At 47.1% G+C, this 24,701-nt stretch overlaps 1 protein-coding gene across 2 annotated transcripts in view; it reads right to left on the bottom strand.

Moving 5' to 3' along the window:
• Window positions 1–424: 424 nt before the first annotated feature.
• CENPF (centromere protein F) overlaps window positions 425–24,701 on the bottom strand; it is a 96,873-nt gene continuing 72,596 nt past the window's right edge. For both annotated transcript variants that reach the window (XM_088481052.1, XM_088481053.1), the window contains exons 15-20: window positions 23,130–23,306; window positions 21,076–21,237; window positions 20,356–20,515; window positions 18,124–18,912; window positions 8,028–8,215; window positions 425–2,792 (exon numbers count right to left, since the gene is read on the bottom strand). In XM_088481052.1, the coding sequence (XP_088337178.1) occupies window positions 2,598–2,792; window positions 8,028–8,215; window positions 18,124–18,912; window positions 20,356–20,515; window positions 21,076–21,237; window positions 23,130–23,306 (1,671 nt within the window). In that variant the 3' untranslated portion in view covers window positions 425–2,597. The remainder of the gene's footprint in view (window positions 2,793–8,027; window positions 8,216–18,123; window positions 18,913–20,355; window positions 20,516–21,075; window positions 21,238–23,129; window positions 23,307–24,701) is intronic.

Below are 24,701 nucleotides of genomic sequence, written 5' to 3'. Positions count from 1 at the left end.
TGTAGCCATTGTTTTATGCGTTGTGACAGAATAATGATAAGGGTATAATAATTCATGGGATGGGTTATAATTACCACTGTTTATGGATGCTGTACTAGTGACCAATGATCTATATGGCTAGGACCAGGGTTGCATAAAATTGGATAAAAAAAAAAAATGTAAAAAAAAAAACTGATTTAGTTAAATAGGCTTTTTTTTTTTAATAAAAAATTATATAAACGTTTAAAAATGTAAAACGTTTACTTAAAAAAAATTGTTAATAAAAAAATCCTATTTAAATCCAAATAATCTGATTTAAGTCAAATAAATCCTTTTTTTATTTTTTTATTTAAACCAATTTTATGCAACCCTGGCTAGGACGCAATGAGTACAATAATCCTGCTTATATTGCTATTTGCCAAGCTGTATCATGTATACAGGGACACAAATGTTTTTAATGAGACTGTCACCACATTGTAATGGACATTTTCTGTGATTAAATGTATTTTAAAAACAACAATTATTTTACGAATCTTGAATCATCGGTCATTAGCGCTTTTCATATATTACTAGTTTCAGGGAGCATCCATTAACTTATCGTCTAACATAGCGCAATTCCACCGACTGCGCACAATAAAAACAAGTCTCCTTCATATTTACATTTTTTTTTTATATAAATTCATAATGTAAATACATAGGACATGGTTGGAATCCTTTAAATTCCAGGAATAAAACAAGTATACCGTTAGCAATATAGCGGCTAAAAAAAGTAGTAAAAAACATTAAATATGTACAACACATAAATATTAACAAATATTACAAAGCGGATTCTAAAATTAGGTTGTAACAATGTACAAATATGATGATTTCAGCGTTAAGAGAAGTAAAGGTGCCTACACACTTGGCGATGTGCTCACGATCCCACGATGTGTACGATTTCCCTTAAAACTCCCCCCCAGCAGCTCTGCACACGATTTGGTGTTTAAAGTGTCCAATTTACAAACGATCTATTGTGCATCCAGACTTTCTCCAGTGCATTGTGTCCCAGATTGGCAGATCTGACGATGCGATGTACGACCAGTGGTGGACGCGCATCGCGGGCATATTTTACACGATCTGCCGTTCCAATGCATCGGGTAAAATATCGCCAAGTGTGTAGGCGCCTTAAGACGGATAGAAGAGACTGGTGTGTATAATGCGATGCCGTCAGTACAGTATATAAGGTGTGTAACATATACCCTGCAATACATGCCAGCGGTATCATAATGCCGATAGGTATATATGGTAGTACACAGAATTATTTAGCATAGTCAACGCACATATGTATACACATGCATTCATCTGACAGAATCTGACCCCTGATTATGGTGGAGCCGCCCGGGAAGAGTAGACATCCCTCTCGGATCTCAATAGTGACGTGGGCGTGATGATGCGGTTCACGTTATCATGGTCACATCCCCCGCTGCTGCTGGGGACAGCGGCAGGCAGAACTATGATGACGAGAACCTCCCCCCGGATATCTGCCAGAGGGAAATCATATAATGCAGGGATGTATGGTTATAGCGGACACTACACAGAGACATGGTCTGATGAATCTCCATTTATCCGCAACATGCGATGGAGGGGTCAGAATGTGGCACAGACACGATATCCTGCCTTGGGTCACCGGCTCAGGCTGGTGGTGGTGATGCAACTTTGTGGGGGATGTTCTTGGCGCGTATCAGACCCCTAAATACAATTGGGTATCGTTGTGAGAATCTACTGCTGCTGACCTTGTACATCCCTTTATGGCCAGAGTCCAGCCATCAGCTACACAGCAAACGTCTTCTCACGCAGGTACCACGTACATGTCAGTGACCTTAGTGTCATCCATTGGCCGCCTGTCACCACATCTCAGGCAATACGCCCCACTGGGATATTTAGGGTTACGGGAGCTTCACAGCAGCTGACAAATGAAGTAACAGCATGCTGCCGTCATGTCACCATGGGCTGGAGGGGTCTCAGTGCCCAGCATGTGATTGTGTCCATGCCGCCAAGAATACCGCCCATTCTGGGGACATGGAAGGGTCCTGCCCAGAACTAGAGAGGTGGTCCTGTGACTCTGGACTCTTGGCATCTTCCTTTATTAGAGGTTAAGGACCTGATTCGGAGTCAGATGCAGCGGAGCAATTTTGTTTTCTTTGGCGCGTGCGTCCAGACAGCGTGCGCACATTCAGAGTAGCAAATGAAGCGCACGGGAGACGCACAATCTGAAAGGGGTCTTGAAAATGTGTTGGGCGTTCCAGGGAGGTGAGTTAGCGCAGGCACGGGTGTGTTACGGGAGTGTCACATGTGTGTAGCTACATACACAGAAGTCTAAGGATGCACCAATCGCTATTAGCGTGCACGAAAGCTGAGAGGGAGCAAACCTTGCACATGCACGGATGTACACCAGTGAAGGGCTTTGTAGCGGCGCTTGCATAAAGTCGCAGACGGGAACCTCCTAAAGACGTGGACACCGCTGCGTCCTATATCCTGTTTTGTTTGCGCTCTTTCTGTATAGGCTGTAACACGCTGCGGAACCTTTTATGGCATCTAATAAATAAAAGTGAATAAAATAGTAAAATGCTGATGTGAGGTCACTGGACATGGCAGGTTCCCTCCTCCTCAGACTGGTCATGTAAAGCTGAGAGACATGTTCCGTCCTCCGCCAATTGTACGGTACAGGGATTCTCCGCCATTTGGCTCGTCAGCTTGTTGCGAGTAGACAGCGGCGATGAAACATGCATTAGCGCCAGATCTGATCTCAGCTGACTGGTATCTACGGCTCTGGGCTGCAATTAGAAGATATGTTCATTAATAACAACAACAAATCATGATTATTGTAACTTTGTACATATATAACACTGACATACTACTGTGTATTCATAGCCTGCCCGAGTGCTGCTCACACACTGTCCCACTACACCAGAGTGATCATAGGCCAGTACATCAGTCTCTATATCTATGTGTAACATGCTGATTCCTGCCCGAGTGCTGCTCACACACTGTCCCACTACACCAGAGTGATCATAGGCCAGTACATCAGTCTCTATATCTATGTGTAACATGCTGATTCCTGCCTGACTGCTGCTCTCACTACACCAGTGGTCATAGGCCAGTACAACAGTCTCTGTATTTATGTGTAACATGCTGATTCCTGCCCGAGAGCTGCTCACACACTGTCCAACTACACCAGAGTGATCATAGGCCAGTACATCAGTCTCTGTATCTATGTGTAACATGCTGATTCCTGCCCGAGTGCTGCTTACACAGTCCCACTACACCAGAAAGATACAGAGACTGATGTACTGGTCTATGATCAATGTGTAACATGCTGATTCCTGCCCGAGTGCTGCTTACACACTGTCCCACTACACCAGTGATCATAGGCCAGTACATCAGTCTCTGTATCTATGTGTAACATGCTGATTCCTGCCCGAGTGCTGCTCACACACTGTCCCACTACACCAGAGTGGTCATAGGCCAGTACATCAGTCTCTGTATCTATGTGTAACATGCTGACTCCTGCCTGTGCTGCTCACACACTGTCCCACTACACCAGAGTGATCAGCCCGAGTGCTGCTCACACACTGTCCCACTACACCAGAGTGATCAGCCCGAGTGCTGCTCACACACTGTCCCACTACACCAGTGATCATAGGCCAGTACATCAGTCTCTGTATTTATGTGTAACATGCTGATTCCTGCCCGAGTGCTGCTTACACACTGTCCCACCACACCAGAGTGATCATAGGCCAGTACAACAATCTCTGTATCTATGTGTAACATGCTGATTCCTGCCCGAGTGCTGCTCACACACTGTTCCACTACACCAGTGATCATAGGCCAGTACATCAGTCTCTGTATTTATGTGTAACATGCTGATTCCTGCCCGAGTGCTGCTCACACACTGTCCCACTTCACCAGAGTGATCAGCCCGAGTGCTGCTTACACATTGTCCCACTACACCAGAGTGATCATAGGCCAGTACATCAGTCTCTGTATTTATGTGTAACATGCTGATTCCTGCCCGAGTGCTGCTCACACACTGTCCAACTACACCAGAGAGATCATAGGCCAGCACATCAGTCTCTGTATCTATGTGTAACATGCTGATTCCTGCCCGAGTGCTGCTCACACACTGTCCCACTACACCAGAGTGATCATAGGCCAGTACATCAGTATCTATGTGTAACATGCTGATTCCTGCCCGAGTGCTGCTCACACTGTCCCACTACACCAGTGATCATAGGCCAGTACATCAGTCTTTGTATCTGTGTGTAACATGCTGATTCCTGCCCGAGTGCTGCTCACACACTGTCCCACTACACCAGAGTGATCATAGGCAAGTACATCAGTATCTATGTGTAACTTGCAGATTCCTGCCCGAGTTCTGCTCACACACTGTCCCAATACACCAGTGATCATAGGCCAGTACATCAGTCTGTCCCCAGTGCTGCTCACACACTGTCCCCACTACACCAGAGTGATCATAGGCCAGTACATCAGTATCTATGTGTAACATGCTGATTCCAGCCCAAGTGCAGCTCACACACTGTCCAACTACACCAGAGTGATCATAGGCCAGTACATCAGTCTCTGTATCTATGTGTAACATGCTGATTCCTGCCCGAGTGCTGCTCACACACTGTCCCACTACACCAGTGATCATAGACCAGTACATGAGTCTCTGTATCTCTGTGTAACATGCTGATTCCTGCCCGAGTGCTGCTTACACACTGTCCAACTACACCAGTGATCATAGGCCAGTACATCAGTCTCTGTATCTATGTGTAACAAGCTGATTCCTGCCCGAGTTCTACTTACACACTGTCCCAATACACCAGTGATCATAGGCCAGTACATCAGTCTCTGTATCTATGTGTAACATGCTGATTCCTGCCCGAGTGCTGCTTACACACTGTCTCATTACACCAATGACCATAGGCCAGTACATCAGTCTCTGTATCTCTGTGTAACATGCTGATTCCTGCCCGAGTGCTGCTTACACACTGTCCAACTACACCAGTGATCATAGACCAGTACATGAGTCTCTGTATCTCTGTGTAACATGCAGATTCCTGCCCGAGTGCAGCTCACACACTGTCCCCACTACACCAGAGTGATCATAGGCCAGTACATCAGTCTCTGTATCTATGTGTAACATGCTGATTCCTGCCCGAGTGCTGCTCACACACTGTCCCACTACACCAGTGATCATAGGCCAGTACATCAGTCTCTGTATCTATGTGTAACATGCTGATTCCTGCCCGAGTGCTGCTTACACACTGTCTCATTACACCAGTGACCATAGGCCAGTACATCAGTCTCTGTATCTATGTGTAACATGCTGATTCCTGCCAGAGTGCTGCTCACACACTGTCCCACTACACCAGTGATCATAGACCAGTACATGAGTCTCTGTATCTCTGTGTAACATGCTGATTCCTGCCCGAGTGCTGCTTACACACTGTCCCACTACACCAGTGATCATAGACCAGTACATGAGTCTCTGTATCTATGTGTAACATGCTGATTCCTGCCCGAGTGCTGCTCACACACTGTCCCAGTACACCAGAGTGATCAGCCCGAGTGCTGCTTACACACTGTACCACTACACCAGAGTGATCATAGGACAGTACATCAGTCTCTGTATCTATGTGTAACATGCTGATTCCTGCCCGAGTGCTGCTCACACACTGTCCCAGTACACCAGAGTGATCAGCCCGAGTGCTGCTTACACACTGTACCACTACACCAGAGTGATCATAGGCCAGTACATCAATCTCTGTATCTATGTGTAACATGCTGATTCCTGCCCGAGTGCTGCTTACACACTGTCCCACTACACCAGAAAGATACAGAGACTGATGTACTGGTCTATGATCAATGTGTAACATGCTGATTCCTGCCCGAGTGCTGCTTACACACTGTCCAACTACACCAGAGTGATCATAGGCCAGTACATCAGTCTCTGTATCTATGTGTAACATGCTGATTCCTGCCTGAGTGCTGCTCACACACTGTCCCACTACACCAGAGTGATCATAGGCCAGTACATCAGTCTCTGTATCTATGTGTAACATGCTGATTCCTGCCTGAGTGCTGCTCACACACTGTCCCACTACACCAGAGTGGTCAGCCCGAGTGCTGCTTGCACACTGTCCCACTACACCAGAGTGATCAGCCCGAGTGCTGCTCACACACTGTCCCACTACATCAGTGATCATAGGCCAGTACATCAGTCTCTGTATTTATGTGTAACATGCTGATTCCTGCCCGAGTGCTGCTTACACACTGTCTCACCACACCAGAGTGATCATAGGCCAGTACATGAATCTCTGTATCTATGTGTAACATGCTGATTCCTCCCCGAGTGCTGCTCACACACTGTCCCACTACACCAGTGATCATAGGCCAGTACATCAGTCTCTGTATCTATGTGTAACATGCTGATTCCTGCCCGAGTGCTGCTCACACACTCTCCCACTACACCAGTGATCATAGGCCAGTACATCAGTCTTTGTATCTATGTGTAACATGCTGATTCCTGCCCGAGTGCTGCTCACACACTGTTCCACTACACCAGAGTGATCATAGGCCAGTACATCAGTCTCTGTATCTATGTGTAACATGCTGATTCCTGCCAGAGTGCTGCTTACACACTGTCCAACTACACCAGAGTGATCATAGGCCAGTACATCAGTATCTATGTGTAACTTGCTGATTCCTGCCCAAGTGCTGCTCACACACTGTCCCAATACACCAGTGATCATAGGCCAGTACATCAGTCTGTCCCCAGTGCTGCTCACACACTGTCCCCACTACACCAGAGTGATCATAGGCCAGTACATCAGTATCTATGTGTAACATGCTGATTCCTGCCCGAGTGCAGCTCACACACTGTCCCCACTACACCAGAGTGATCATAGGCCAGTACATCAGTCTCTGTATCTATGTGTAACATGCTGATTCCTGCCCGAGTGCTGCTCACACACTGTCCCACTACACCAGAGTGATCATAGGCCAGTACATCAGTCTCTGTATCTTATGTGTCTATTTACTAAGCCTTGGATGGAGAAAAAGTGAATGGAGATACATTTCCAGCCATTCAGCTCCTAACTGCCATGTCACAGGCTGCGTTTGAAAAATGAATTAGGAGCTGATTGGTTGGTACTGTATCTCAGTTCACCTTATCTCCATCCAAGGGTTAGTAAATAGACCCCAACGTGTATCATGCTGAACCCTCTTAGGAAGTAGAGCCTTTCCTTGTGGGGGGAGGGAGTACCACTTTAAAAAACCATGACATAAATAACAGTTGCTCAACACTTAAGGTGCATACACACTAGACGATATGCTCCCTGAGCGATATCGTCTAGTGTGTCCCCGGCAGGCTGTGCTCAATGTCGTTCATGACATTGAGCACAGCCGCTGAACGATATCATTAGCGATATCGTTCAGCGCCGGGCTCTCTCACCCATTCCCTGACATGCAGCAACCTGACGAGGTCGTCAGGTTGGCCTGCATGTCAGCCCGATGAACGAGGATGACGAACGACCCGCGGGAACGCGCGTCGTCGTCATCGTTCATCTTTTTTGTGTTAAAAATGGACGATAAAGTGGACGACTGAACGATAACGATATCGTTATCGTTCAGTCGTCCACTTTAATCGCCCAGTGTGTACGCACCATAAGGGGTTTTAATTGCTTGATTATAAATATGCTGACAAGTAAATCAAAGCTCACCCGCTTGACACAGCAAAATCATTGGTAGAATCTAAATTCATACAGTCATTTTTTTACTTTAATTAGAGACCTTGACCACATCTCATTAACTTAACTCCCCTTTGGTGTCAAACGTGAGTATATGCTCTAATTAAGGGAAGCTGCACACTGTACTCCGCTGTGGAAGCTTTTATAATGTTACGTTTTAACACAAGTGCTAATGGAGGCTGCATTTACATTAATTCACAGACTAATTCTATATAATCTTCCATCCGAGATGATAACCAAAGCACATTGATTTACCGTGTACGATTTGCTGCCCCCTGCTGGCGGACTGGCAAGATCAGCAAGGTTTTCTAGATCATCCATCTGTGTACTGGAAATGGACGGAGAGTTTGTCTGTGAATGGAGACGGGGGCTTTTCCTTAATGGCACTGCTGTCCTCCGGAGAATAAAGGGGCTTCGCTTTCCTGACGGGATATCAGCAAATCCTATAAAGAAATGTATTATATTAAGAGTTATGAGAGTTATGGTAAAACTTACCTTCGTTAACTCTCTTTCTTTGAAGTTCATAGGGTCCACAGGGATACCATGGGGTGTAGGTAGTGATTAAGGACCGAACACCAGACAGTCAAGCTTTTTAGCTCCCAGAATGCTCAGGTCCTTCCCCCTATACCCCACCCCTAAGCCTGAGGCAATTCAGTTTTGTAACAAGCCCAAGACAGGAGGAGGAAAGAGAGAAGGAAGACTGGTACACAAAAGAATCACACTCACATATTAGGGAGACGGAGACCAGGAAACCCAACCCAGAGAAGCCAGGGGCAGGCGCCCTGTGGACCCTATGGACTTTGAAGAAAGAGTTAATGAAGGTAAGTTTAACCATAACGCTCATTTTCTTCTTCAGGGTCCATAGGGATCCACAGGGATACAATGGGGATGTCCCATAGCTGTATGCAAGGGTGGGGACGCTTCCGCGCTGAGAGGAGAATCCTGCGTCCAAATGAAGCATCCTGAGGGGCAAAGGTATCGAAGGCATAAAACCAAAGAAAGTTGTGGACAGAAGACCACACGCCGCCTTACAAAACTGTTCAGCTGAGGCGCCACGGCGGGCTGCCCACGAGGGACCCACAGAGCGAGTGGAATGAGAAGTGACGGTAGCCGGTACAGAAAGGCCCATCTGCGTATAGAACTGTGAGATCGTCATAAAAAAACAATCTGGTTTCTTAGCTGACCAGCCCTTCATGTGGAATCAATAAAGGACAAATAGAGAATCTGTTTTCCGAAGAGAACTTGTACGGTCCACGTAGATCCCGAGAGCACGGATCAGAAATGTGGAGCAACAGGAAAGTGCCCCTAAACCTGACACCCTACGAGCGGATGGTCTTTGCAGTAAGCCATTTGAGTTCCACTGAATCCAGGGGTTCAAACGGAGGTCCCTGAAAGGCATGGAGAACCAGAGCCACTGGAGGGACAAAGGGGGGTTGAATACACCTTGGAGAAAGGTGTGGACATCCGGAAGTGTAGCAAGTCTGCGCTGGAACCAGATGGACAGAGCAAATACATGCACTTTTAGCGAGGCTAGACGTCCAAGGTCCAGTCCTGCTTGAAGGAAGGCCAGGACTCTAGAGACCCTAAAAACCTGAGGGTCGTAGTTTCTGGTACTACACCACTGGAAGTATGTATGCCACACTCTGTGATAGATCCGGGGCAGATGCTGGCTTACGCGCTCTGAGCATAGTCTGGACCACAGAGCGAGAAAACCCTTTGCATCTCAGGAGAGTTGTCTCAAGAGCCATGCCATCAAAGACAAACAACCTAGGTCTGGATGTAGACAGGGACCCTGAGACAACAGATCTGGCTGTTGAGGAAGCAGGAAAAGAGCATCTATGGAGAGGCTCTGAAGATCGGAGTACCAATGTCACATGGACCAGGCCGGAGCCACCAGTAGGACAGCGTCCTGCTTGAACTTCCGAAGGACTCGAGGAAGCAGGGAGACTGGAGGGAATAGGTACGCCTATGGCTAGCCCTAGCCCAAATATTTTGGTAAGAGAGTATATTTTTTGGTGCCCCAAGGCATATTGTTGCGCGTGCCCAAACAAATTAAGGACCCGTGGTCTCATGGAAAAAGCCATAACCATGACACACGCCCCTTTCTCGTCACTCTGGGAACAGTCCTTTCCATTCTATATGCACCTTAATGCAGTTCTCCCAGTAGTGCCCCTTATACAGTACCCCCTGTATGCAATGCCCCCAGAAGTGGTCCCTCTTATGCAGGCCCCAAATACATTGCCACCAGTAGTGATCCACCCCTATGCAGTGCCCCCAGTAATGATCCCCCCCCTATGCAGTGCCCCTTATACAGTGCCCCCAGTAGTAGTCCCCCTGTGCTTTGCCCCTTGTGCCCCCAATAGTAAGCCCTTTATTTAGTGCCCCAGTAGTAGTCCCCCCTATGCCGTGCCCCCAGTAGTAGTCACCCCCCCATGCAGTGCCCCCAATAGTGGTACCCCTTATGCAGTGCTCTTTAAATAGTGGCTCCAGTTATAGTCCTCCCCTATGCAGTACCCCCAGTATTACCCTTTATATAGTGCCCCCAGTAGTGGTCCCCTGATGCAGTGCCCACAGTGGTGGCCCCCCTATGCAGTGCCCCCCCCACGTAGTGCCCCTAGTAGTAGTCCCCCCCACGTAGTGCGCCTAGTAGTAGTCCTCCCCCTTGTAGTACCCCTAGTAGAAGTCCCTCCCCCTTGTAGTGCCCCTAGCAGTAGTCCCTCCCCCTTGTAGTGCCCCTAGCAGTAGTCCCTCCCCCTTGTAGTGCCCCTAGTAGTAGTCCCTCCCCCTTGTAGTGCCCCTAGCAGTAGTCCCTCCAGCAGTAGTCCCTCCCCCTTGTAGTGCCCCTAGCAGTAGTCCCTCCCCCTTGTAGTGCCCCTAGTAGTCCCCCCCTTGTAGTGCCCCTAGTAGTAGTCCCCCCCTTGTAGTGCCCCTAGTAGTAGTCCCCCCCTTGTAGTGCCCCTAGTAGTAGTCCCCCCCTTGTAGTGCCCCTAGTAGTAGTCCCCCACTTGTAGTGCCCCTAGTAGTAGTCCCCCCCCCCCCCCCCTTGTAGTGCCCCCAGTAGTCATGACGTCTCTCCCATTACCCACTGCGGGAGCCGGAAGATGGTGCTCATGAGTGAGCTCCAGGACGGCTCCGGCAGTGGGCGCATCAGTCAATGAGAGTCTGACAGACTCTCATTGGCTGCTAATTAAACCACACACACGGCTGCCAGCGGCTGTGTGTTTGTCACTGTGGAGAGCTGACCGAACTCCATCCGGTCAGCACTACATGCGCGGTGCAGCTGTGTCACAGAGACACAGTCTGCCCGTGGCCCGCAGCTGAGGCGCCCTCCACTATGTGGCGCCCTACTCCGCTGCGTACCATGCATATGCATAGAACCGCCCTGGGTACCCCAGATGGGAAGTTCACTTCACTGACAAGGCGTCTACGAAGGCTGCTTCGGCATACCTTGTTCTGGACCCGTACACCAGCAGCTTGCGATTGTATCTAGAGGCCATGATGTCCACTTCTGGAAGGCCCCACTTGTCCACTAGGAGTTGAAAGACTTCTGGGTGGAGAGACCACTCTTCGGCATGGACATCATGACGGCTGAGGAAGTCTGCTTCCTAATTCAGAACTACCAGGATGAACAACGCTGAGATGGGCGGGAGGTGACATTCGGCCCATGTGAGAATACGTGACACTTCTGACATTTCTGACCGACTTTGAGTGCCTCCCTGGTTAGTGATGTAGGCCACTGCAGTGGCGTTTGTCTGACTGCACCTGTACAGGCCGACCCTGAAGAATGTCCTGAGCCAGAGTGAGGGCACTGTACATGGCTCAGAGTCCCAATATGTTGATTGGTAGGGTCGTCTCGACCAATGTCCGACGGCCCTGGAAGGAGTGTTGGCCGGTCACTGCGCCCCAGCCCTGGAGGCTTGCGTCCGTCGTCAGGAGGATCCATTCCCGGGATCCAGAAGGGGTGACCCTGGGTTAGGTGTGCCATCTGTAGAAACCAGGAGAGGGACCGACGCACCTCTGGAGAGAGCACCATCGTCTGGGATCTGATCCGGTGAGGTAACCCGTTCCACCTGTAAAGGATTAGGTATTGCAGGGGCCTTGAGTGGAACGGAGCGTACTCCATCATGTCGAAGGTGGAGACCATGGATCCCAGAATTTGCATTGCTGAGTGAATTGACACTCGGCGACTGTGGAGCAATCTGCACACTCCTTGTTGCAGTGTGGAGAACTTGTCCGCTGTCAGGAAGATTTTGAGTCCGAGAATCTAAAAGAGCCCCCAGATGGACCATCTTTTGGGAAGGGCTCAGGGAGGACTTTTTCCAGTTAATTAGCCAGCCATGTCCTTGCAGGAAAGCAAGGGTTACCTGTATATGGTGGCGAAGAACCTCTGGAGAGCTTGCTAAGAGCAAGAGGTTGTCCACGTATGGGAGCAGCCGGTTCCCCTGACCTCGCAGGTGGGCTGCCATGGTAGCCATAATTTTGGTAAAGACCCGTGGAGCTGAAGTAAGTCCAAAAGGGCAGAGCCCGAAACTGGAAATGTATTGCTGGTGAGAGGGCGCTTTAGGTACATGTAGGTAAGCGTCCTGAATGTTCAGAGATACCATACAGTCCCCAGGCTCCATAGCTAGGAAAATAGAGCAGGGGGTTTCCATACGCTACCTGGGCAGCCTGATGAACATGTTCAGAGATTTTAGATTGCGGATAGGGCGATAAGACCAGTTTGGTTTCTGAACCATAAACAGGGTGGAGTAATAATCTTTCCTTTGCTGTGACGGCGGAACTGGAACTATTACCCCCCACTTGCAGCAAGGACTGAATGGCTTTTTGGAGCAGGGCCTTGTTCAAATCCAAAAAAGGGCCTGCGCAACAAAATTGTTGGGGTGGCCTTCTTAGAAAAGAATGGCATACCCGTGATAGACCACTTCTTGTACCCAGGCGTCTGTGGTAGTCAGATGCCAGTGCTGGGCAAACTGCAGAAGTCGGCCTCTTACTCTGGGATCTCCCAGGGGGAGGCCCATCTCCTCAGGCTGAAGGCTTGTCCTCAGATTAGCTGGCTGGGCGTCTGGTGGCCCAGGTCTGCTCAGACTTTGAAGCCTTAGTGGAAGCGGTGTGTCGAGGAGAGGATTGACCTTTAGCCCTGCCTTGGGAACGAAAGGACCGGAACCCGAGGTTTGGGTGTGGATGCTGAGGGGAGAAAGGCAGTTTTTGATGCTGCCAATGTAGCCACAAGTTTATCCAAGTCAGAGCCAAACAGGATCTCCCCAATGTAGGGTAGAGACTCTAAGGCCTTGGTGTCAGTATCCGCTTTCCATGAACGAAGCCAAAGACTACGGCGGATAACCACTGAAGTAGTCAAGGCTTTCAAGGCCAGGAGACTAGTATCCAAAGCCGCTTCTCCTAAATAGGAGGCCGCATCCCTGATGTTAGCTATATAGGACATCTGTTCTTGGGAGGCCTCTAAGGAGAATGATTGCTCTAAAGCATCTGCCCAGCCTTCAATGGCCTTAGCCACCCAGGACATGGCCAAAGCTGGACAGGCAATAGCTCCTATAAGAGAATACACAGATTTTAGGTCAGCCTCAATCTTCCTATCCATTGGGATCTTCAGTGAAGAAGCTGTAGAGAAATGTAAAACGGGGCTTTTATGCAAATGTGAGACATGGGAATCTACTGCAGGGGGAGCTTCCCATCTGGCACAGTCAGCTGCCGGAATAGGATAAAAAGAGATCAGGCGCTTTTGGGCCTGAATCTTTTTACCAGGAGTATTCCAAGCTGCTGTCATGTGTTCCGAAAGCTGATCTGAGTGAGGAAACTCTGCCAAAACCACCTTTTGTTTTATAAATAGCGGGTGTTTTGGTTTGGGGGTGCGCTCATCATCTGTTATCTGGAGGACAGACTTCACCGCTCGCACTAAAGCCGGTATATTGATTCTGACTGGAGTTCTTCCTCCCCTGAGGGAGACTCCGTATTAGAAATATCAGCATCGTCTGCCTCTTCTGATGACCGTTCAGAATCTGAGAGTTGCGCAGACAGTTAAGAGAACACAGGGCGCTTAGTAGTTTTCCTAGGTAGGGGCTGCTCACTTTCAACATAATTTGAAAGGCTGTAGAAGAAGCCGCCAGACTCTGTACTGAGGAAGAGAACATATCTACCCACAGAGGGGGCATAGGAGGTACTTGTATTGCTTGTACCTGTTGTGGTAACCCCGTAGGGGGAATTACTGCCGAGACTGCTAGGGGGGTCTGCAATATTTGTCAGCACCTGACACAAGGAGGCCCAGGGGGGCTCTTGGGCAGAGGCTGGAGGGACTGACAGGCCTGATTAAGTATAAACACTTTGCACAAAGTCCTGAATTAAATCCTCCTCAGATAAACCTGCTGTACAGGCTCTACATGATAGCAGTATAGGTGCAGCCGTTTGCTTGCTTGCTACTCTTGCCCTTGCTAGACTTAGCTGCAGAGTAGTATAGCACACAGTATGGCACTGAGCAATAGGCAACCATCAAGTGTGTGACAATAATCACCAAACACAAGTGAGCATGCACTACAGTGATTCTACCTATGGTTTAGATAAACTGCAGGAGATCACAGCTCGGATATGGTACTGAGTGGAGTGCAACTGCACAGTATGTGACAACCTTCACAAATACAAGTGAATGTGAAGTGCAGTCGTTTTTGGTATATTTAGGGCTATAAGAGAAAAAAAGGGAAAGATATAAGCTACAGTATATGGAAAACAGACAGACAGTGCTAGCATAAGTCACATACAATGCAGAAATAATATGGCTGCTAAGGGCACTACACAGACCCAGGGGCACTACACAGACCCAGTGGCTGGCAGACCCAGGGGCACTACACAGACCCAGGGGCACTACACAGACCCAGGGGCACTACACAGACCCAGGGGCACTACACAGACCCAGGAGCACTACACAGACCCAGTGGCTGGCAGACCCAGGGGCACTACACAGACCCAGGGGCACTACACAGACCCAGGGGCACTACACAGACCCAGGAGCACTACACAGACCCAGTGGCTGGCAGACCCAGGGGCACTACACAGACCCAGGGGCACTACACAGACCCAGGGGCACTACACAGACCCAGGGGCACACAGACCCAGTGGCTGGTAGGCTATAGCGCTACATAACCTGACTCCAGGGAGAGGTGTAAACTAAAAAAATGACCTACCTGCACAGATAAATGTATCACATGTCCTTCCTATTGTAAATGATGTTAATAGTAGCCTTTTAGACTGTTGGATATAAAGTAAATTAACAAGTAGGTGCAACCTGGTATACAGGTAACAGGATTAAGTAGCACAAAGACAGAAAGTTATTCCTTTGCGGGGCTCTCTGACCAATAAACCTAACAGTTTGACGGAAATGATGTCAACTAAATTGAATAGCCCTGAACCTATTTCCCTATTGTTTAACAATTTTTTCCCATTTTTATTTTTGCACCCCAATTTTTAAATTAATTTTTTGGGGTGTCCCTATTTTTTTTAAAAACTTTTTTTGACACAGTTCTTTTTTAAATGTCAAACTCAGGGGTCTGTACTTTTTTTCGACACCTAATCAATTGTGAAAAGTTATCACCGTTTTTTTATCAAAGACTTTTCAAAACTGCGATAAGTCTTTGAAATTGAATACGGTGTAAAACTAAAACAAGTGATATTAACGCAAAAAACGATGTTATCGCTCCCATATTGAATACCCCTATATGTGTCTCTTGTATGCTTTATTTCTTATTAGATATAATCAATACTTCATAATAGATACTAATACATAATAGATACTAATAGCAATCGGGTGTCTATAGTACTGAGGACCTAGCACACTTATTCAAATAAATAGATATAAATTCAAGTTGTATCCAAGGGTCTTATATATTGACCACCAGCACCACCTTATCTAACACACAGGGGTCTATGGACTAAGCAGTGATAAGAGACAGAGTGAAAAGTGATAAGAAAGTTATAAGGTGCCAGCCAGTCAGCTCCCAACTGTCATTTTTCAAACACAGCCTGTGAGATGACAGTTGGGAGCTGATTGGCTGGTGCCTTATCACTTTCTTATCACTTTTCACTCTGTCTCTTATCACTGCTTCGTACATAGACCCCAAAGTGAGGCTGTTTATTCAAGTTTAGGGAGATCTCAGACACTCATCATACAGGATGTAAGAGTTGCTTGGTATGAAGTATATTAGGAATTTGCGCAGATTCCAAAGTCTCTAACAATAATCGAGTCTCTTACTCTATGATAACCCTTTATAGAGTCTGTGCAAATCTCATGAATGTCCTCATTAAGGGGAACGGGAAAATTATGTTTAGTCCTCTTATTTCATCAGGGGTCATTCCCTTTTACAACAGGCACAGTTCATTCTCCCCATCCCTAAGAGATCCAGTAAAGGAATATTCTTGGATTGTCCCCTCAATATAGTCTGCACCATTATCTAATAGAATATTCTGTGAACAGATGATAATAACAGCAGGCTATCAGTGCATGCTATTGTAACCGAATAGCGGTGGTCACCCTTGTAATATAAATGACAAGCCACGTGTGGGATCTCACTCCGTGTACCTCATACATTTATACAGCTTAGTGATTATAGTGTGGCGAATACATTTCTATACAAGCTTTAAGCAATGGCAGCACACTTACATACATACTAAGATAATAAGATTGTAAATGATCACCCTAAATAAGAACACAAGCTGTACATTCAGTTATGTTCTGTGTTTCATTATACAACTGAATTGAAACCCTGTAATTCAATCTGGTGAGAAAACATATTAATAGCGGCCGCTTTCATAGACATCTGAGATCTCCCTAAACGTGAATAAACAGCCGCACTTTGTGTTAGGTAAAGGTGGTGCTGCTGCTGGTCAGTGAATAAGACCCTTGGATACAACTTGAATTTCTATCTATTTATTTGAATAAGTGTGATAGGTCCTCAGTTCTACAGACACCCGATTGCTATTAGTATCTATTATGAAGTATTGATTATAAGAAATAAAGCATACAAGAGACACATAGTGGTTGTACAACTTTTATTTATTGATTTTCTTTTGGATTAAATACAATTTTTATTTTATTTTGATTTTCATGCGATTTAACATTATTCTAGTTTACATTTCGCGGGCAACAATATTATTTCAAATATTAATAAAGGTTATATTTTAACATTTGTCACAATCTCCTCAATTTAGTTGACATCATTTCCGGCAAATTGTAAGGTTTATTGGTCCGCGAGAGCCCCGCAAAGGAATAACTTTCTCTCTTTGTGCTACTTAATCCAGGGAGAGGGGTCTAAGGGGACCGGCCCAGCGTTTCCCAGAGAGCGCTGTGGCTCTGTATTAGAGAAAATGGCCGCCGGAGATCTGAGAGGGCGTGGTCTGAGGAGGAAAGCAGCTCTGAGCGCGAGACCGTGATAGAATGGCGCCTAGAGCTGGGGGGAGGGGCTGCTCAAAGGGAATGGCTGACCTCCCCATGCCGATTTTTAACCCCCGGGGCGCTGGATTCCCAGTCCAGATGGTGTCCCTGGTGGTCTAGTGAATCCCCCAGCCAGCTCTGGGCGTTACCACTCAGCAGCTCCTGTCTGTCCCCCGAGACCGGAGGTAAAGACTGCTAAACTGCGGGTCACCGCGCTAACCCGTCTTACCTGTCCCCTGAAGTCCGCGTTGCAGTCTGGGCTCCTCTTGTGGGGCCGGCTAGCAAGGTCCCCGGGAGCCCCTGCCGAAAGTACCGAGCTGTGGCTGGAGTTGCGGCCGCGGAGAGGTGATGGAGAGACCGCACAGACGTCCTCAGTGTAAGAATATCCTAAAAAGAAAGCTTTGGCTGCATAAGGCAGCCCACTGTCTAAAAAGGTGACCGACTCCTGCCGAACACCAGCAAAAGTGAATTGCCTTAGGCTTAGGGCTGGGGTATAGGGGGAAGGAACGGAGCATTCTGGGAGCTAAAAAGCTGGACTGTCTGGAGCTTTATATATTTGGATAAACACATAGGATTTGGCAATGTTTAGGGATGGCCATCGACTGGTTCAACATTGACGGTCCATAGTTTTTAACCACCGATGGTACAGATCCACGCAAAATACACTGCAGCTGTACAGCGCAGTGCTGAAAATCGATGGTATTTTGCCATTAGAAACACCTCCCCCTTCCAAAATCAATGGTAAAATGTTACCATCCAGAGGTAACCATTGATCGCTAACCATTATTGGTGGATTAACCTCCCCACTCATACTCTGCTAATTAAGGGGATATTTACCTCTGCATTTATACTTATTCCCTATAGTATGGCCACAATTACCCATGAATGAGGCCCCCCAAATAACGCTAGGTGGCGTACCTTTTTTCACAACCTCCGGAAGACCTTCGGGCTCAAACTTGTCCTCCTCTGTGGTGTGAATTCCAGTTTTCTTCACTTTCTTGGTCACACATTGGGGTGTTGTGGGATTGTGCCCGGTGTCATCAGACTCTCTCTGTCTCTTATTAGCCTGCTTCCCGGGCCCCTGTGCGGACTTCATGGGCCCCTGTGCAGACTTCACTGGAGCGGACTTCCCGGGCCCCTGTGCGGACTTCACTGGAGCGGACTTCCCTTGCTCCTGTGCAGACTTCACGGGCCCCTGTGCGGACTTCACTGGAGCGGACTTCACGGGCCCCTGTGCGGACTTCACTGGAGCGGACTTCACGGGCCCCTGTGCGGACTTCACGGGCCCCTGTGCGGACTTCACGGGAGCGGACTTCACGGGCCCCTGAGTGGACTTCACGGGAGCGGACTTCACGGGCCCCTGAGCGGACTTTACGGGAGCGGACTTCATGGGAGCGCACTTCACGGGTCCCTGAGCGGACTTACTACTTTTTCCTCCTTTCCCGTCAGATGCGTTTATGGCGTTGTCTGATGCCGGTGATGGCGAGTTCCCCTCTATCTTGGATTCAGCTGCCCTCAGCCTGGAGCTCAGGAAGTCCAACTGCTTTTTCAGCATGTCATTGGCGTCCTCTAATTTGTGACTTTTGATCAGCAGATTACAGTATTTGTCAACGCTTTCCTCCGCCTCCAGCGTCTTCTCTTCCAAACAACGTCTTAATTCCTCTAGCTCTGATATGGGGTCATTAGCGCTGGTGTTCAGGGTTGTATCTATATGAGAAGAGAAGACTCCGATCAGAATGACATGAAAATATAGCACTAAATAGAGAAACTAATGACACAACAACAACAACAAATGGACGCCAGAACATGTGATCATTTCTAACACCTGTGCTGATTGGACAGACCAGAGGCTCTGGTGCTACAAATGAACATAGCACTCTCTGCCGCCTCCTATCAGGGAGAGAGCCTGAGGCACCGGGATCCAGGGCGAGTATTCACAATGACACAACCCCTGCGCGGTTTTTACCTCTTTGCTGCTGAATTATGGGGGAAGTGAACATTTATTAGTGGCTAGACACTCTCTATGCTCAGCATATTATTATTCTTTACATTTCCCCAGCAACATACAGAGCAAAGATACAAAGTGCAGTCATGTAACATAAATGTGAAAAATATACAGGTGTAAGCATAGTAATAACACATACCATCGGGCCTAGATAGCTGAGCTAAGGGTAGGTATGAGACAATAGGGGACGGGGCTCTGCCATATGTAAAAAGCTGCGCAATTCTCTGATCCGCCGTTGTGTGCGAAGGGCATTGGACACCTCAGTAACCCTCAGTTTACAGGATGTCCGGCAAAATTATGCTGCCGGGCCCAGTGAAACCGCACCTGCGAAGGCAGTCGCTGGCTTCGGCACGCCCATAAAATGCCACAAATACTCCACCCATCGCCACCCAGACCAGCAGAATGTCAGTCATGCTGCAACTTTCAAGGCACTGCGACCGGCGTCACAGAACCAGATCTTCACAGTGCGGCCCCCGCGCAGATCTAATGAAATCGCGTGAATTTGAGCGAGTATTGATTCAATGTAACACTCTGAATCTGCGTCATAATCTCTTATCCTACGCTAACGAGCCTAAGCGAGCAAGCCTACGCTAACGAGCCTAAGCGAGCAAGCCTACGCTACCGAGCCTAAGCGAGCTAGCCTACGCTAACGAGCCTAAGCGAGCTAGCCTACGCTAACGAGCCTAAGCGAGCTAGCCTACGCTAACGAGCCTAAGCGAGCTAGCCTACGCTAACGAGCCTAAGCGAGCTAGCCTACGCCAACGAGCCTAAGCGAGCAAGCCTACGCCAACGAGCCTAAGCGAGCAAGCCTACGCCAACGAGCCTATGCGAGCAAGCCTACGCCAACGAGCCTATGCGAGCAAGCCTACACCAACGAGCCTAAGCGAGCAAGCCTACACCAACGGGCCTAAGCGAGCAAGCCTACACTAACGAGCCTAAGCGAGCAAGCCTACACCAACGAGCCTAAGCGAGCAAGCCTACACCAACGAGCCTAAGCGAGCAAGCCTACACCAACGAGCCTAAGCGAGCAAGCCTACACTAATGAGCCTAAGTGAGCAAACCTGCACTAATGAGCCTAAGCGAGCAAGCCTACACTAATGAGCTTAAGCATTTATGCAGAATACAGTGAAGTTGAGAGAACTTACCTTCATCTATGTGCATTACGCCCCTGAGAGACTTCTCTTGCTGGGAGACCTGTTTCTGCAGATGCTCCTTCTCCCGTTCCAGCTCTCTACATGAATTTATCCAGTGATGGAGATTTTTACAGCTTGTAGCATTTTCCTTTTTTAGCTGATCAAGGACAACCTAACAACAGAGAGACAGATGGAACGCAGATGTGACAACGCAACCACCTATTACAATGCAGCGGTTACACACCGGGGCGACAGGAATATTGAGGCCTGCACCAATTTTAAGGAGAATGTATTAATTCACTATAACCAGTGGTGAAGAGAGACTTCGTGAACTACAAAATGGAAGCAGCCATTTGGCATGGTGATGCAAAATCCGAACGCAGGGAATCAATGTGCGAGCGCCATCACAGAAATACCTGCTGACGCTGCAGCATTACCAATAGCGAGGGAATAAAAGCGCTGTGTTCTCATAAATATTAAGTCAATGCTCAAATGGGCGCCCCTGCTGCGGCGCAGGGGGTGTGGCTCTAACAGTGACGTTATTCAAGTAAAACAATTTACCGGCCAGGGCGACTGATGCAGGTTTTCACAGATGCCCCTAATTTAAACCCCATATACACTGTACATGTTATGTAACAAGCGCGTTCAGCAAATAGTGCAGCCTGTGAATGTCTATAAATGGTATCAGTCAGGCGATAAATGACGCATTACACCACAGCTGCCTACACTCACCTTCAGGCGCGTTAGCTCCGCCAGCTGCCCCTGAGCTTTGCACAAGGATTCCCTCAATTCTCCATTGCTGCCTTTTAAGCAATCAATTTCCTGTCTGTGCGCAATAATTAGCCTTTCTACAGACGTCAGCTTCTCCTGATAACGATCAATGTCTCCTTTGTGCTGCAAAGACAAGGAAGATACCACTTTTATAACCTTGGAGTCCATCTGGGGATTCCTTACACTGAGGCACCATTCCTGGGACCCCTCTGTTATGGAAGAACCCACCACTAACCGCACTGGAATATACCAGAGCTTGTCCCAGTGATAACCAGGAGAAGGGCGTCGCATACAGTGCTGAGATATCTGCGCTGGGGGCGTGACTCTAGCTAATTAGTGACTTAGATGTGACAGAGCTTTGTCTGAATTTAAAGAGTCCAGTTTTCAACAAAATCCGCTGGATGCGAGTTTTCCTGGAATGCACAGGCACCGGGGAATGCACAGGCACCGGGGAATGCACAGGCACCGGGAATGGACTCTTCATCATCTGCTAGTTACAGGGGGTGATGGGTAACAGTACAAGTTGAAGCCTTAATTAGCACATGATTTAGTAGATGGTGATCAGCAGAGATCAATTAGGTGTAACGTCCCCCAACTAAATATTCTGAATATTTGCAGACTCAATGTTTCCAAAATAGGGATTTTCTAACCTCTGCTGAAACATCTCCTTTATTTATAATTTACGGTACGCTAAGGTCTGAAGCAGGAAACTTTAACAAATAAGAAAAGTCACTGGGAGAAGGATTTGGGCGTCCTCAGGAAGAGGACGCATGGGCGACAATTGGGCAAAGGGGTGCAGCATATGAGGGAATGGTGACAGAATGCCGACAATGGGATATTAACCAAAAACCTCTCAGCAGACCTAACACTAAAATCATGTGTCTACGTTCCGACAATGTCGATGTTATGTCAATGTAGACACTGATTGCCGACATTCAGACCTTTTTGACATTTTAAATGTTAACATTGTGACAAAATACACATACATACAAGCCGGCATTTAGTTCCATTTGGGTTGAATAAAATATTCTACGTCCTCTCACCAGCATGTGAGCATGGAGGGAGCTGTGCGCAGAGGAGAACGCCATCACATGTTATGTTTCCCAATCCCCAGCCCTTAGTAACAGATTACATAAACTAGCAGTGTTATTGCAGAACTGTGGGGACAAATCAATGTAGATGTCTGAATGTGCAGATTTGGCCCCTTCAATACCACAAACATTTTTTTTTTTTTTTTACAAATTTAATGCGTTACCGCCGTTCCCATGCACATTCCTATTTATCACAGATCTTCTTACAGTGCATCTCTTCCATAGCGGTCAGCGGCTTCCTTAGAACATAGAACGCCTTAAATTGTCCTCTAACGCTGGTTCCAGTCACTAGATCTACATTTAAAAGGTCGACAATCTCTAGATACACACCACATAGAAGACAATCAATAGATCGACAGGGACAAAAGGTCAACACACAAAATGTCGACATGAATGAAGATAGACAGGTACAAAAGGTTGACACAAATGGTTGCCACAAAAATGGTCAACTTTTTTTTTTTTTTTTAATTTTAGGGCAAGGCACTTACCGGAGGGTTAGGCTCTAGGAGGGACGTTTAGGGTTAGGCACTTACCCTGACTGTTACGGTTAGGCCCAGGAGGTAGGGTTAGAAATAAGATTGGTGTTAGTAAACTAAAAAAAAACGTGTCATTCTTTTTCATGTTGACTTCTTGTACCTATCTTTCCCCATGTCGATCTTTTGTCCCTGTCGACCTATTGACTGTCTAGATTAGGGATGGGTAATTAGCGGCCCCCAGATTTGTAGAACTACACATCCCAGCATGCCCTGCAACAGTTTTGCTATTTGGCCAAGCTAAAGCATGCTGGGATTTATAGTTCAACAACAGCTGGAGGGCCGCTTATTGCCCACCGCTGGTATAGATTAGTTATTGTCTCTCTTTTTCATGTAGAGGTTTTATACCAAACTCATCTACCGTGATGCAGGTATAACATAACTCGCTCACCTGATTCACCATATCATTCAGCAGCGACTGGTGCCGGGAATCAGCCTGGAGAAGGCGCTTTTCATATTCCATGATATCATCCTTGTGTTTCTGTGCCTGAGACTCCAGCGCCCCCTGCAGGCTAGTCACAGTATTCTCCATGTCTGCGGTTTCTGATGTAGTGGCCAGGAGTAGAGCCTGCAGACAGCAGACCAGACTCTAATACACGCTCCGCTCTCTTATAGTTCATACAATATTGCTTATGTGTTATATTTGGTCAAAGAGGGGTTCTCAAGACATTACTCAGGACATACTGCTTAAAGAAAATTAAAATATTGTATCTAACAGTAGCATTATAAAACGCTTTAAAATAAAAAAAAAAAAAGAAGAAAAAAATAGGAACAAAAAAAGAAAATTAACTAATTAAATAGGGCTTCTGATGCTGTTACTACGCCCCCTTATCGCCAATTCTGGCGATAAATGCAGCGATTGATCATGGATACAATGTGGAATACAAAGTTTACATGATCAACTATTTGCTATTAAAAGGTTATAGCAAAACATTCAAATACAGTGTTCTGATTCCGTCCTGTCCCAATGTGGTTTTATTTCTGTATGAATTGCTCACGTCACATCCCGCACAGATTGTCCCTAGACCTGGTCACTAAAGGGAAAACCAGTTTCTTTCACAAGTTTTTCTTTTCTTTATAAGGTGTAAATATAACAATAGTAAGAGAGAAGCACAGAGACACTTACACTGCTCTCCTCGTGTTATCCTCTCATTGTCTGTATAATGTGTATATATAACAATAGTAAGAGAGGAGCACAGAGACACTTACACTGCTCTCCTCGTGTTATCCTCTCATTGTCTGTATAATGTGTATATATAACAATAGTAAGAGAGGAGCACAGAGACACTTACACTGCTCTCCTCGTGTTATCCTCTCATTGTCTGTATAAGGTGTATATATAACAATAGTAAGAGAGGAGCACAGAGACACTTACACTGCTCTCCTCGTGTTATCCTCTCATTGTCTGTATAAGGTGTATATATAACAATAGTAAGAGAGAAGCACAGAGACACTTACACTGCTCTCCTCGTGTTATCCTCTCATTGTCTGTATAAGGTGTATATATAACAATAGTAAGAGAGAAGCACAGAGACACTTACACTGCTCTCCTCGTGTTATCCTCTCATTGTCTGTATAAGGTGTATATATAACAATAGTAAGAGAGGAGCACAGAGACACTTACACTGCTCTCCTCGTGTTATCCTCTCATTGTCTGTATAAGGTGTATATATAACAATAGTAAGAGAGGAGCACAGAGACACTTACACTGCTCTCCTCGTGTTATCTTCTCATTGTCTGTATAAGGTGTATATATAACAATAGTAAGAGAGGAGCACAGAGACACTTACACTGCTCTCCTCGTGTTATCCTCTCATTGTCTGTATAAGGTGTATATATAACAATAGTAAGAGAGGAGCACAGAGACACTTACACTGCTCTCCTCGTGTTATCCTCTCATTGTCTGTATAAGGTGTATATATAACAATAGTAAGAGAGGAGCACAGAGACACTTACACTGCTC

Source organism: Taudactylus pleione, unplaced genomic scaffold (genome assembly GCF_031769625.1).
Source record: "Taudactylus pleione unplaced genomic scaffold, aTauple2 ptg000261l, whole genome shotgun sequence".
NCBI lineage: Eukaryota > Metazoa > Chordata > Amphibia > Anura > Myobatrachidae > Taudactylus > Taudactylus pleione.
Note: the sequence above shows the minus strand (reverse complement) of the source record. Positions and strands in the feature narration are given on the sequence as shown.